This window comes from Bos grunniens, chromosome 24, assembly GCF_055505025.1.
Source record: "Bos grunniens cultivar Pamir isolate PY7600 chromosome 24, Bosgru_T2T1.0, whole genome shotgun sequence".
In the NCBI taxonomy this organism is placed as follows: domain Eukaryota; kingdom Metazoa; phylum Chordata; class Mammalia; order Artiodactyla; family Bovidae; genus Bos; species Bos grunniens.
Genome location: NC_141188.1, coordinates 59,703,415 through 59,716,251, shown reverse-complemented (window position 1 = coordinate 59,716,251; position 12,837 = coordinate 59,703,415). Strand labels below are relative to the sequence as shown.

Here is a 12,837-nt window from a genome sequence, read left to right as displayed (position 1 = left end):
CTTAGAAAGAGGAAAACCCGCAAGAGAGGTTTCCATGAACACACGACGAGCGCCCGGCGTTGACGGCTGAGGGAGAAAGCACGGGTGGCCCGAGTAGGGGTGAGGGGGTCAGGGGGCACCGTTCATGCTCGGAATGGACCCAGCAGCCGGAGCCCTGAGCCCGCCCTGCGCGCACGCTGTGCAGATGAGCCACGGGGAAGGCGGGCTGCTGGGGGCGGAGGCGTGGGCATCGGCGGGCACGGGAGGCCAGGCCCTGGCGAGCTGCCCTCAGGAGCACTGACCACGGTGGGTGGCGGGGGCACAGGAGAGCCAGCTCGTTAGCAAAGGCACCTGGAGCCCCAGCTTTCTCCAGACGCTCCTGGACTGAAGCCGGCCGGGAGGCACTTAGGGCAGAATTTCTATAGAGTCATTGGCAGGGACCCTAGATTGCTGATGTGACCTATTTTTTTAAAGATGAATACTGTTGTGATTTTACTAAGTATTCCTATTCCTCACCTAAATGGCTTTCTCCTTGGCTGCATACAACTTAGAGATTATCAATGATACAGCACAGCAGGTGTAAGGGGAAACTGAAATATAACCCACAGGCATTTTCAGGAGTAGAAATGTTTTGACTGTGGCATCTTCAGGAATAATGTGGGAGTTTTGTTTTTTTTTTTAACTTTTTGTATTATATTGGTGTATAGCTGATTAATCAACCCTGAATATTCATTGGAAGGACTGATGGTGAAGCTAAAACTCCAGTACTTTGGCCACCTGATGCGAAGAGCTGACTCATTGGAAAAGACCCTGATGCTGGGAAAGACCAAAGGCTAAAGGAGAAGGGGGCGGCAGGCAGGTATGTGGGGATGAAACGCGGATTCCAGGAACTAAGGAGATGCCTATCAATCGACACTTTACTGATCCTTCTGCCTCTGTAAATGTGTTTGTTACTACACCCACTTCAGACATACACAAAAATAGTATAATGAGGTTCCACATACCTGTCACCAGCTTCAAAAACTGTTACTAAATGGCCAATCTTGTTTCATCTTTCCCACTTCCTCATGATATTATTTTGAGATAAATACTACCTTTATATCATTTTGTCCATAAATATTTCAGTTCGCTCCAACAGATAAGAACTCTAAAAATGCATAACCACTATACCATTATCAGATTAAAAAATTAATAAGTCCTTGTTATCATCAAATAGCCAGACAGGGCTCGAGTTTCCGATGGTCTCATAAATGTTATATGCTTTTCTACAATTTATTTTGTTGTTGTTGTTCAGTCGCCCTCCCAAGGACATAAAGGACAGAATCTGAATAATGTCCACACATTCCATAAATCGTAAAATTCTAGGGAATTGTGGGTTGGAACAATAGCCAGAACAGAATTGGACTTCTTTATCCCTACTTTATGTTGCGTGAAATTGCGATTGTAGGGAGAGTAATTTTTTCTTATTTAAAAAAAAAATTCGAAGTCTCTGTTGGTAATTGAAAAGCTGTTTCCAAGGGCCTCTGGTTTTCGGCCTCATAAAGAAGCACTTGGCGATCAGACTGCCAAACAGTCGTCCCCACTGGGGTCCGCCGGGGGACGGCCGTGTTCCTTCCGTCTTTACGGCCGCCCCTCGCAGGATCTCCCGCGAGGCCCAATTAAGTCAGGGCGCAGGTGCCGAGCCGGCCACCAGGGGGCACCCGAGGAACCCGATGAACTTTGCAGACAGCCAGGAAGCCACCTGGGGGCCTGTTTCAGGCCAGACCGAACAGACCCGGGTGGGTCAGGGTCCTCTCTCGGTCAGATCCTGCCAGCAGAGCAGACCTCCGGAGCCGGGGCTGGGAGGGCCTCCTGAGGACGAACAAGGCCAGCCGTCGGTTGTCACAGGACGCCGGGTTTGCAGCCCGCCCCACGCCGCGGTGCTCTTTCTTGCAGACCTGCTTGAAGGACAGATAAGGGCATGCTGTGCCAAGAAGCTCCTGGTCACCCCGTGGGTGTTAATGAATCCTTCAATTGTTAAGTACACAGAAGGCGCTGTTACAAGTAATGTTAGACACATGTAAGTAGGGATGAAAGTGAAAAAAGCGTCAGTCCCTCGGTCTGTCCGACTCTGTGCCGCCCTGTGGACTGCCGCCCGCTAGGCTCCTCTGTCCACGGGCTTTGCGGCAGCTCGTGACTCTCAGTTACAGGAGCCCTAGCCGACAGACAACGCCCCCCAACACAGCGTCTAACATAGAAGGAGGAGACCCCGCATGTGGCTTCTATCCCCACCCCCTCGGTTCAGAACGACAGGCATCATCCCATTGTCCTGGAGGCCGGACGTCCAGAATCAAGGTGTGGGCAGGGCCCTGCTCCCTCTGAGGCGGCAGGGAGAGGCCTTCCTGCCTCGCCCAGTCTCTGTGTTGCCGGCAGCCCCTGGTGTTCCTGGGCTTGCGGTTGGCCATCGCCCCCTTGTGTCTTCACATCGTCTGTCTCTGTGACCAGACTTCCCCTTTGCATAAGGACTCCAGTCACACTGGGTGAGGGCCAGCCACTCCCCGACCCCCGTGATCTCAGTTTTTACAATGATGTATTTAAGGTGCCTGTGTGCCTGCTAAGTCGCTTCAGTCGTGTCCAGTTCTTTGCAAACCTATGGACTGTAGCCCGCCAGGCTCCACTGTAAAGGGGATTCTCCAGGCATGAATACTAGGATGGGTTGCCATGCCCTCCTCCAGGGGATCTTCCCGACCTAGGGATCAAACCCGTGTCTCCTGCATTGGCAGGTGGATTAACACTGGAGCCACCTGGGAAGTGCCACCTGAGAAGTCTCATACTTAAGGTAGTTAATTTTATTTTATTATTATTATTTTAAAAATTTTGGCCATACCCTGCAGCATGTGGGACCGTTGTTCCCAAGCAGGGCTGGAACCCGCACCCCCTGCATTGGAAGGTGGGGTCTTACCCACTGGACCACCGGGGAAGTCCCTCTCATGATCTCACTTTAACTCGATTACCGGATCCGCAAATAAGGTCACTTGCTAAGGCACGGGGGTATTGGGACTTCCTTTATCTTTTCCAGGGGCCACAATTCAACTCATAGCATATGCCCTCTTATAAAATGAATCAGGCTTCAAACGCCTATAATGACAAACCCATGAATTGTGTACACAGTGGATCATAGCATCCAGAATAAACTTACGAGTCTATGAAGGCATCATAGTAACACAAAAACAATTACGATGTGCAGAGGACGAACTGTGATTTTACCAAGAAAAGCAAGCATTTTAACCTAAAGGTATATTCAATTCACTACATTTGATGCTTTTTAATGATCAGTGATAAAGAAAATACATGTAGACCCAAAAAAAAACAAAAAAAAATCTAGATTTTTTTTTTTTTGCTAAAAAGTTGCATTGGGGCCAGTTATCATGCTATAAATACTAAACAGATTATCACAGAACACTTTTATATAATAAATACAGAGAACTTGTCTACCATAGATATTCACAAAATCTGATTCACATCCTGTTTAAGAAACACAAGCGTTTGTGACGTAAACGGAGTCACCCTTGGCTTTGCTCGTCGCCTCCCACAAAGGGTCATCCAGTCTCCAGGGTTGCTCCGGAAGCTCTTGGCCCTGCGGGCACTGCTCTCAGCAGGCACCACTTCAGGTTCTGACACGGCTTCTCAACGCACAGCGTCAGGACCAGCCCGGCGATGAAGGTCAGCAAGCAGTGTCCCGAGAAGAGATAGAACTAGAGAGAGAGAGGGACGGGGTGGACACAGTCTTACTACGAGATTCCGGTTGTGTGTGGACCCTAAAGGGCCCCATCCTGGCTGTATGAAATAGATCTGTAAGACAAACAGCCGCAAACATTAAAAATAAAGAGAAGGAAAGAACGATACTACCCTGTACTGAAGTCCCCCCTCCAATAAAACAAAGGACAATAGGCTTTTGAGAAATAAACAGAGCAGAAGCTTCTAGTGAAGCCAATAGTCTGCACTGTTCCAGGAGAGAACAGAGGGTGACGTGGCGTCCAGCTGGGGGCGGGGCAGCCTCACCATGTTGACGTCCGTGTAGTGAATCAGCGTCTCCTGAAGCCCGTTGTAGAGGATGATGAGGGTGGGATGTACCAGGTAGCAAGCGTAGCTGATGCTGGCCAGGCGAGTCCAGACGCCGCAGGAGAGCAGCCGGTTCACCAGACCTGGCGGGGGACAGACACCAATCCTGGAGCGGTGAGCCCCTCCTGCGCCTGGGAATGCGGGGGGTCACTGCAACTCCCTCTGGGTCCCGCCCCTGAATCTGTGAACCTTCTTCTAAGAAGGTCTTTATTCATTATATATTTTCTGGGTTTTGTTTTTTTTTTTGGCTGTGCCATGCAGCCTATAGGATCTTAGTTCCTTGACGATGTATCAGACTCTCACCACCTGCATTGGAAGGGCTGAGTCTTAACCCTCAGACCACCAAGGAAGTCCATATTCTTTTTTTTTTTTTCATATTCTTTTTAAGTGTGTGCTAATGGCACCCCACTCCAGTACTCTTGCCTGGAAAATCCCATGGACGCAGGAGCCTGGTAGGCTACAGTCCATGGGGTCGCTAAGAGTTGGGCACGACTGAGCGACTTCACTTTCACTTTTCACTTTCATGCATTGGAGAAGGAAATGGCAACCCACTCCAGTGTTCTTGCCTGGAGAATCCCAGGGACAGAGGAGCCTAGTGGGCTGCCGTCTATGGGGTCACACAGAGTCGGACACGACTGAAGTGACTTAGCAGTAACAATAAGTTGCCTCATTCATGTCTGACTCTTTGAGACCCCATGGGCTGTAGCCCACCAGGCTCCTCTGTCCATGGAATTCTCCAGGCAAGAACACTGGAGTGGGTTGCCATTTCCTTCTCCAGGGGATCTTCCCGACCCAGGGATTAACTCTTGCATCTCCTGCATGGGCAGGGAGTTTCTTTACCACTATGGCCACCTGGAGAATGTACTAAAACAGATAAACCAAAGCCAAAAACAAAACTAACTTCAACTCCCCATTGTAGACATATAGTAAGAGATGCTCAATATTGAGTGCACAGCCAGTTCATTTCCTTAGTGTGGTTTCAACCTCTGAGCACGAAACCTTCCGCGTATAGAGCAAGGTGCAGAGTCCCTTGGCTGGCCTGGGTTCTGATTCAAGGCGCGCACACGCTGCTGGACTGTAGGACAAGGGCGGTAACACCGTGTGGCCCAGAGCCTTCACCTTCTGCAACCTGGTGTATCCTCTACAACTGGACCGTCCCATATGATAGCTATGACCCCTTGTGGCTACTGAATTTAAAGGAATTAAAATAGAAACAAAGAGAAATTCCCTCGCTGAATAAGACCAATGGCTCTCTGCAGTGGGGTAAATGGTGATGTTCCCCCCAAAGCTGTGTCCACCTGGAACCTCAGAATTGGGAATTGGGCTTCCTTGGTGGCTCAAACGGTAAAGAATCTGCCTGCAATGCAGGAGACCTGGGTTTGATCCCTGGGTTGGGAAGATGCCCTGGAGAAGGAAATGATGTAAATAAGGTAAGGAATGAGAGGCGAGGTCATCTTAGATCAGGGTGGGCTCTGCATCCAGACTCTCCTTGAAACAGAAAAGGAGGCACAGACACAGAGGAGACGCGGGGAGACGACCACGTGAAGATGGGGACAGCGACGCGCCGAGGCTGTCAAGGACCCAGGAGAGGAGACGCGGGGAGACGACCATGTGAGGATGGGACAGCGACGCGCCGAGGCTGTCGAGGACCCAGGAGAGGAGACTCGGGGAGACGACCACGTGAAGATGGGACAGCGACGCGCCGAGGCTGTTGAGGACCCAGGAGAGGAGACGCGGGGAGACGACCACGTGAAGATGGGACAGCGACGCGCCGAGGCTGTCGAGGACCCAGGAGAGGATGGGACGGGTTCCCCTCAGAGCTCCCGGAAGGACCTTGCCCACGCCTTGCTCTTGAATTTCTAGCCTCCAGAACTGAGTGCTCAAGCTCAGCCGCTCGTCGAGTCCGACTTTGTGACCCCATGGCCTGCAGCCCGCAAGGCTCCTATGTCCATGGGATTCTCCAGACAAGAATACTGGAGTGGATTGCCTTGCCCTCCTCCAGGGGATCTTCCCAACCCAGGATAGAACCCGAGTCTCCTGTGTCTCATGTATCGCAGGCAGATTTTTCACTTACTGAGCCATCTCCAAAACCAGAAAATCAATTTCTGTTGTTTCAAGCCACACACACACACACACACACACACAGAAAAGAAAACATCTAGACTAATCTGTTAAAATCACAAACCAGATCATGTCACGTGGCATTTAGAATAAAATCCAAGTTCTTCCCGAGGCCCTGATGGTCCGGCACGACCCGAGCCCTGCCTGCTTCTCTGTCCTCACTCCTGTCTCTCTCCTGCCTTGATCCTTGACCCCTGACTCACTGGTCTTCTTGCTGTTCTCCTCACCCACTCAGCATGTTCCAGACTGGAGAACTCTGCCTTAGGGTTCCATCTGCCTGGAGTGCTTTGGTGCCACGTATTTGCAAACGCACCCCTAATCCAGTTACCCTCCCACCCCTGGTTTTGTTTTTTTAATTTTTGGTCTTGATGCAAGGCTTGCAGGATCTTAGTTCCCTGAGCAGGGATTAAACCCGTATCCTTGGCAGTGAAAGCATGGAGTCCTAACTGGGCGGCCAGGGAACTCCCCTGGCTTGTGTTTACTCACCATATTTATCTGCATCTGAAATAAACTACGAGTATATTTGCTTCATGTGGCTCTGGGCTCATTTCCTATGGCTGCTGTAACACCCTACACCAACATGGTGGCTTAAAACAACAGAAGTTTGTTCTCCCATCATTCTGGGGACCAGAGGCCCAAAATCAACATCACTGGCCAAGATCAGGGTGTTGATAGGATCACATTCCCTTGGAGGCTCTGCAGGAGAATCCATGCCTTGTCTCTTCCAGCTCTGGTGCCTGGACATTCCGTGGCTTCCAGTCACAGCACTCCGATCAACACCAGCGTTTTCAAGTCTCTCTCTGCCAGATCTTCATGTCACCAGCTCCTCTGTATGTGCGTAAAACCTCCCTCTGCTCCCTCTATAGGGAAACATGTGATTGCTTTCAGGACCCACCCAAATAATCCAAAATAATCTCCCCTTCTCAAGATCCTTGACCACAGCTGCAAGTTGCCAAGGAATTCGGACCTAATGATGGAGACCATTATTCAGGCTGCTAGAGTCTCCTGGTCTCTCGCTTCCCCTACCCCATAGCAATCTCCTACAGAGAGGGGTTTTTCTTATTTATTGTGATATCCTCAGCGTCTAGAGCAGTGGTTGGCATAAAGCGAGCTTTCAATTAAGTATTTTATGCAATCAAGTGAATAAGTAGAAACCATAGTCAAAAGGGGCATTTGCCCCCACGTGAGTCCCAAATGATGAACCAAGCTATTCCTGTGAACAAACAAAATAGTTGTAGAATTAAGTCAGTAAAAAAAAAAAAAAAATCCATGCCAAGATATGAAAGTAATGTCAGTGCCTATCAACAGATAAATGGAGGGAATTCCCTGGCGGTCCCAGTGGTTAGGACTCTGTGCCGAAGGTGTAGGTTTGATTCCTGGGCAGGGAACTAAGATCTCACAAGCAAACAAACAAAAATAGATGAATGGATAAGAAGATGTAGCTTCTATATATATATATATACATATACATACACACACACACACACACATATATATACAACAAAACACTTGTTATTTAGTCGCTAAGTAGTTCCCAACTCTTAGCGACCCCTTGCACTGTAGCCCGCCAGGCTCCTCCGTCCATGGGGTGACCCGGGCAAGAACACTGGAGTGAATTTCCTTCTCCCAGGGATTTTCCTGACCCAGGCACTGAACCTGTGTCTCTTACATCCTCTGCATTGGCAGGTGGATTCTTCTTTACCAGCAAGCCACCTGAGAAATCTAGCCAATTATTCTTGACCCACCGGGCTGTCACATTAGACAGGAATCCTGGATGTTTTCCAGCACATCAGAGCTGGCCTGGGCCAGGCCAAGGGGAGTAGCTGTTTATCTTCTGAAACTCTGCCAACAGTTCATTGTCGACAGGTCATTGTCATCAATAGAGGTCATGCGATCCAAACCCGTAAATGCGAATACATCAGTCAGAACACAGCCTGATTCCCCTGTAACATCGTTCTCCATAGAAGGGAAAGCTTTTAACACTGAAATATTAAAGGACAGATGTCTCGGCATTCTGCATGCATGAAAGTGCAGGAACAATTTGAACAAACACCTTGGGTGGGGAGAGGGGCTGGCATGCAGAAATGAAGAGGGGGCTTCCGGCTGCGTGCTGGGCCCAGACTCGCTTTCCAGCTGTGTGACCTCCACAGCCGGCTTCATCTCCAGGTTCCATTTTCCTCACTGAGACAGGGCTGTTTATAGCCCTACCTGTAGCCGAGTGGCCAGTGCCGCCCGGGGCCACGGGTGAACTTCTCCGCAAAGCCTGACACAAGCTTGCCTTCAGTAAGCAGGACTCATGTTCACTTCATCAGGTTGTTCCAACCACATTGGAGGCTAACGGGTTTGGGTTCACGGGCCAAATTTTAAACTCATCCTGATATTTCCCAGGGGGCCCAGATGTGTGGTGTCTCCACGTGGCTCTAATTCCATCATCTCAGGGTGTCCAGGCAGCTGGGGAGCTCAGAGCCTCGGCTGGGGGATCCCTGCCAGCCTTTCTTGGTCATTTGCTGACACCTCAAGCACCTTGTGGGCTTCCCTGGCGGCTCACAGTAAAGAATCTGCCTGCAATGCCGGAGATCCGGGTTTGATCCCAGGGTCGGGAAGATCCCCCGGAGAGGGGAACAGAAACCCACTCCAGTCTTCTGGCCTAGAGAATTCCAGGGACAGAGGAGCCTAGCGGGCCACAGTCCATGGGGTCGCAGAGTCGGACACGGCTGAGCGACTAACAGTAGCTCACTAGCAAGTACCTTGTGCCCAACAGAGAGGAAAGGAGGAAAAAGTCAGGTGACCTGAACAGACATTTCTAATCTAGAGAAGATCCTTTCTTTCCATTTAAGCTCTCTTTCTGTTCTACTCTGAAAGGCTGGCTCAACAGAAAGAGTGTCCCCGTTATCAAAGGGCTGAGGGGGTGTTGGTAACTCTTTAGTTCACATGATCAGAAAAGAGACGAGGGTTGGGGTAGCCAGTACTCTCGTCCCAGCACTGGGATTTTCTTCCTCATGACATTACCTTACCTGCTCACTTTCAATTTCTTTCTTCTTCTTTTTTTTTTAAACAAAGCATTTTCTTTTTTAAAAAAAAAGTATTTATTTGATTTTCTGCACTAAGTCTTACTTGCAGCACTCAGGATCTTTCGGTTGTGGCATATGAGCTCACAGTTTCAGCACGTGGGATCTAGTTCCCCAACCAGGGGTCGAATCCCCGAACTATGAGTGTGGAGTCTTAGCCACAGGACCACCAGGAAGTCCCTGTTTTAATTTCTAAACTAGCTTCATGGGAGAGGCTGCCGATTTTTCTTCTAGAACCTGCATGTAACGTACAAACCGGTATAAACATCTTAAACAGAAAATACGGGTAAGTAAGAAAGTGTTAGTCGCTCAGTCGTGTCCGACTCTTTGCAACCCCACGGACTACAGCCCACCAGGCTCCTCCTGGGATTTGAGGATGGAAAATCGTCCATGGGGTTTTCTAGGCAAGAATACTGGAACGGGTTGCCACCTCCCTCTCCAGAATATACGGGTGGGTTTCCCCAGATATGTAGACAAATGGCGTTTCTGAGTCCCTGTCAGTCACTCATCGGTCAGCACTCGTCCGTGTACACATGCTCTCACACCGTCGCCCTTAACAGACCAGCGTGGGAGCCCTGTGCAAGCACCACGCCACATCCTACCTCCGTAGCCTTCATGGCACGCGAACAGGACCCAGCCCACGGCCGCCGCCCACAGGGTCCGGTGGAGGCCTTGGTAGACGGCCGCGGCGCCGGATGAGGTCGGGGAGACGTCATCCACCATGTAGGCCAGGGCGACCACTAGCAGGAGGGTCGACAGGGCGCACCCCCAGCCCAGCAGAGCCTGCCCCTGGGGGAGAGGAGAGGCACCGCTCACAGCCCACCCTGGCCCCGCTGCGTGTCGTCCCTGCTACCCTGACATTCTGTGTCATCAGTCACTTCCAGGCTCTATTGGTAAACCTCGATCAGGGCCCAGACTGGCCTGGAACAGAAAGTTCAGCTCAGTGGCTACGAAGGGTTAGGGTGGGGGCGGGGTGGGGGCCAGTGGGGTGCGTGACCACGTACACGAGGGTGACCTTTGTGGTGGCAGGGAGCTCTGCGCCTTGATGGTGGTGGTGGTGGTTACACAAACCTACAGACATGATAACTGGTGGGTCTGCAGCTGATGGATTGTATCAGCATCAGTGTCTCAGTTGGGATCGTACTGACAGAGAAACAAGGGTCGAGGATTCACAAGGTCTCTACTACTTTTGCAACTTATAGTGAATTTTGAATCATTTTTACAGTTAAAAAGAAAAGGTAATGTTCTAGTCGCGCCCCCCACCACTCCGAACTTCCCACTCTGTTCCTCAACCAAATAGGGCTCCTCGATTGGTTCTGCCCCCATAAATGTGAGAGCCCCCCACACACAGCCCATCCCTGGGCCATGCCCTTCCCTGGGGACACAGCATGGCGGAAGGAATGGGAGAATTCCAGCTCACAGAACAGCCCTGTGAGTTAAATTCTATAAGTATTACTGGGTTCAGTTCAAGATCTTTGATTTCACCTTACCTGACCTTTTCAGGGGTTTAAGACTCTTGATAGTCCCTTGGACAGAAAGGAGATCCAACCAGTCCATCCTAAAGGAAATCAGTCCTGAATATTCATTGGAAGGACTGATGCTGAAGCTGAAACTCCAATACTTTGGCCACCTGATGTGAAGAACTGACTCATTGGAAAAGACCCTGATGCTGGGAAAGGTTGAAGGCAGGAGGAGAAGGAGACGTCAGAGGGTGAGATGGTTGGATGGCATCACCGAGTGGATGGATATGAGTTTGAGTGAGCTGTGGGAGTTGGTGATGGACGGGGAGGCCTCGTGTGCTGCCGTCCACGGGGTCGCAGAGAGTTGGACACGACTGAGAGACTGAACTGAACTGATCTTTTTAGACCCAGACCTGTCTTCCAAGGGTCTCTCTTGCTTCTCTGTTCCCGTTCTCTAGGTGCTATGGTGACATCTACATCGACCTGAGCCAGCTTCTTATCACTTTACTGTCTTGTCTCTAAAGAGAAGCTCTCCCTAGGGTCTCAGGCTCCTGCCCTAGGTTCTGGCGACAGGAAACGAAGTAACTTCCTCGAGAGCTCTCCTCGAGCCTCTTCTTTGAGCCTAGGGCCCCTTTCGCTCTTAGAATGCACGCTGCCTTACCTCACCCCTACTACATGGAACACGCCTCAGCAGCCTCGGGCGGGGACTCTGTGTTCTTTTCTGGCTTACAGTTTTCCCTTGGCCTACTCATTCTTCTAAGCCACTCCTCCAGCTGAGCCTGACTTGTGTTCCAATGCTATACTCCCTGGTCCTGACCTGGTCCTTGCAGCGGCTCCCAAATGCCCGTCTCATCGTAGGGTTTCCCTTCTGTCCACACCCATTTCCTCCTTGGGCGTATGAACCTGGACTACACTAAGGCACCTTGTGGGTGTGTGTCTGTGTGTGTGCACGCACACGCACGTGTGTTGGATCTTCATTCTTGCACGAGGGCTTTCTCTGGTTGCGTTGAGCAGGAGCTGCTCCTGTGTGTGGGCTTCTCCTTGCGGGGACTTCTCCTGTGGAGCCCATGCTCAAGGCACAGCGGCTTCGGTAGTCTTGGTGCCTGGGCCTAGTTGCTCTGAGACACGTGGAATCTTCCCGCAAGGGATCGAACCCATGTCCCCTGCATCGCAAGGTGGATGCTGGACCACCGGACCACAGAGAAGTCCCAAAGCACCCCTGATGGCCTTCTGTTAGAATGTACAACCTGATTGTGCATTTTCAAGGGAGCGTCGTAACTCCAGCCTATAGGAAAAGTCACGTAGCCCCTGTGGATCCATTGCTTCCCATGACGCCCTAGCTCCTGTTACTGCTATGAGTAACACATGGCGTTCCAAGGCCCAGGGCCTCATCTCTAGAACATTTAGATGAGGCATCCACAAGACCTCCACAAACCAAAGGAGGGCCTAGCAGAGGGGATCTGGGGTCAGCACAGCCCCCAAATAGTGCAAGGGAATTCTTGACCCTTCTTTCACTGAGAAGCAAATAATCCTCCATTCATTTATTGAGTGACTGCAGAACCAGATGCTAGAAATTCAGAGGTGCGTAGGAACATGTTCTGCCCTCAAGGTCTTGTGGATCAACAAAAATCATACCAATAGGTTTTTCACGAGGCAATGCCAAAGAATGCTCAAACTACTGCACAATTGCACTCATCTCACACACTAGTAAAGTAATGCTCAAAATTCTCCAAGCTAGGCTTCAGAAATACATGAACCATGAACTTCCAGATGTTCAAGCTGGGTTTAGAAAAGGCAGAGGAACCAGAGATCAAATTGCAAACATCCGTTGGATCATCAAAAAAGCAATAGAGTTCCAGAAAAACATCTACTTCTGCTTTATTGACTATGCCAAAGCCTTTGACTGTGTGGATCACCACAAACTGTGGAAAATTCTGAAAGAGATGGGAATACCAGACTACCTGACCTGCCTCTTGAGAAACATGTATGCAGGTCAGGAAGCAACAGTTAGAACTGGACATGGAACAACAGACTGGTTCCAAATAGGAAAAGGACTACGCCAAGGCTGTATATTGTCACCCTGCTTATTTAACTTCTATGCAGAGTAC

At 50.3% G+C, this 12,837-nt stretch overlaps 1 protein-coding gene across 12 annotated transcripts in view; it reads right to left on the bottom strand.

Moving 5' to 3' along the window:
* Positions 1-3,258: 3,258 nt before the first annotated feature.
* The window catches only part of LOC147346364 (O-acyltransferase like protein-like), a 68,233-nt gene continuing 58,654 nt past the window's right edge, over positions 3,259-12,837 (bottom strand). For 6 of the 12 annotated variants that reach the window (XR_015154146.1, XM_086373674.1, XM_086373677.1 and 3 more), the window contains 3 exons: positions 9,872-10,058; positions 4,021-4,163; positions 3,259-3,713 (listed from right to left, as the gene is read on the bottom strand). Coding sequence is in view for 5 of the 12 variants with exons in the window: in XM_086373674.1 (XP_086229800.1) it covers positions 3,558-3,713; positions 4,021-4,163; positions 9,872-10,058 (486 nt within the window). In the remaining 7 variants the exon portion in view is untranslated. Of the gene's footprint in view, positions 3,714-4,020; positions 4,164-9,871; positions 10,059-12,837 lie in introns of those variants that run through there. The other 6 variants (XR_015154148.1, XR_015154150.1, XR_015154145.1 and 3 more) reach the window with 2 other exon arrangements.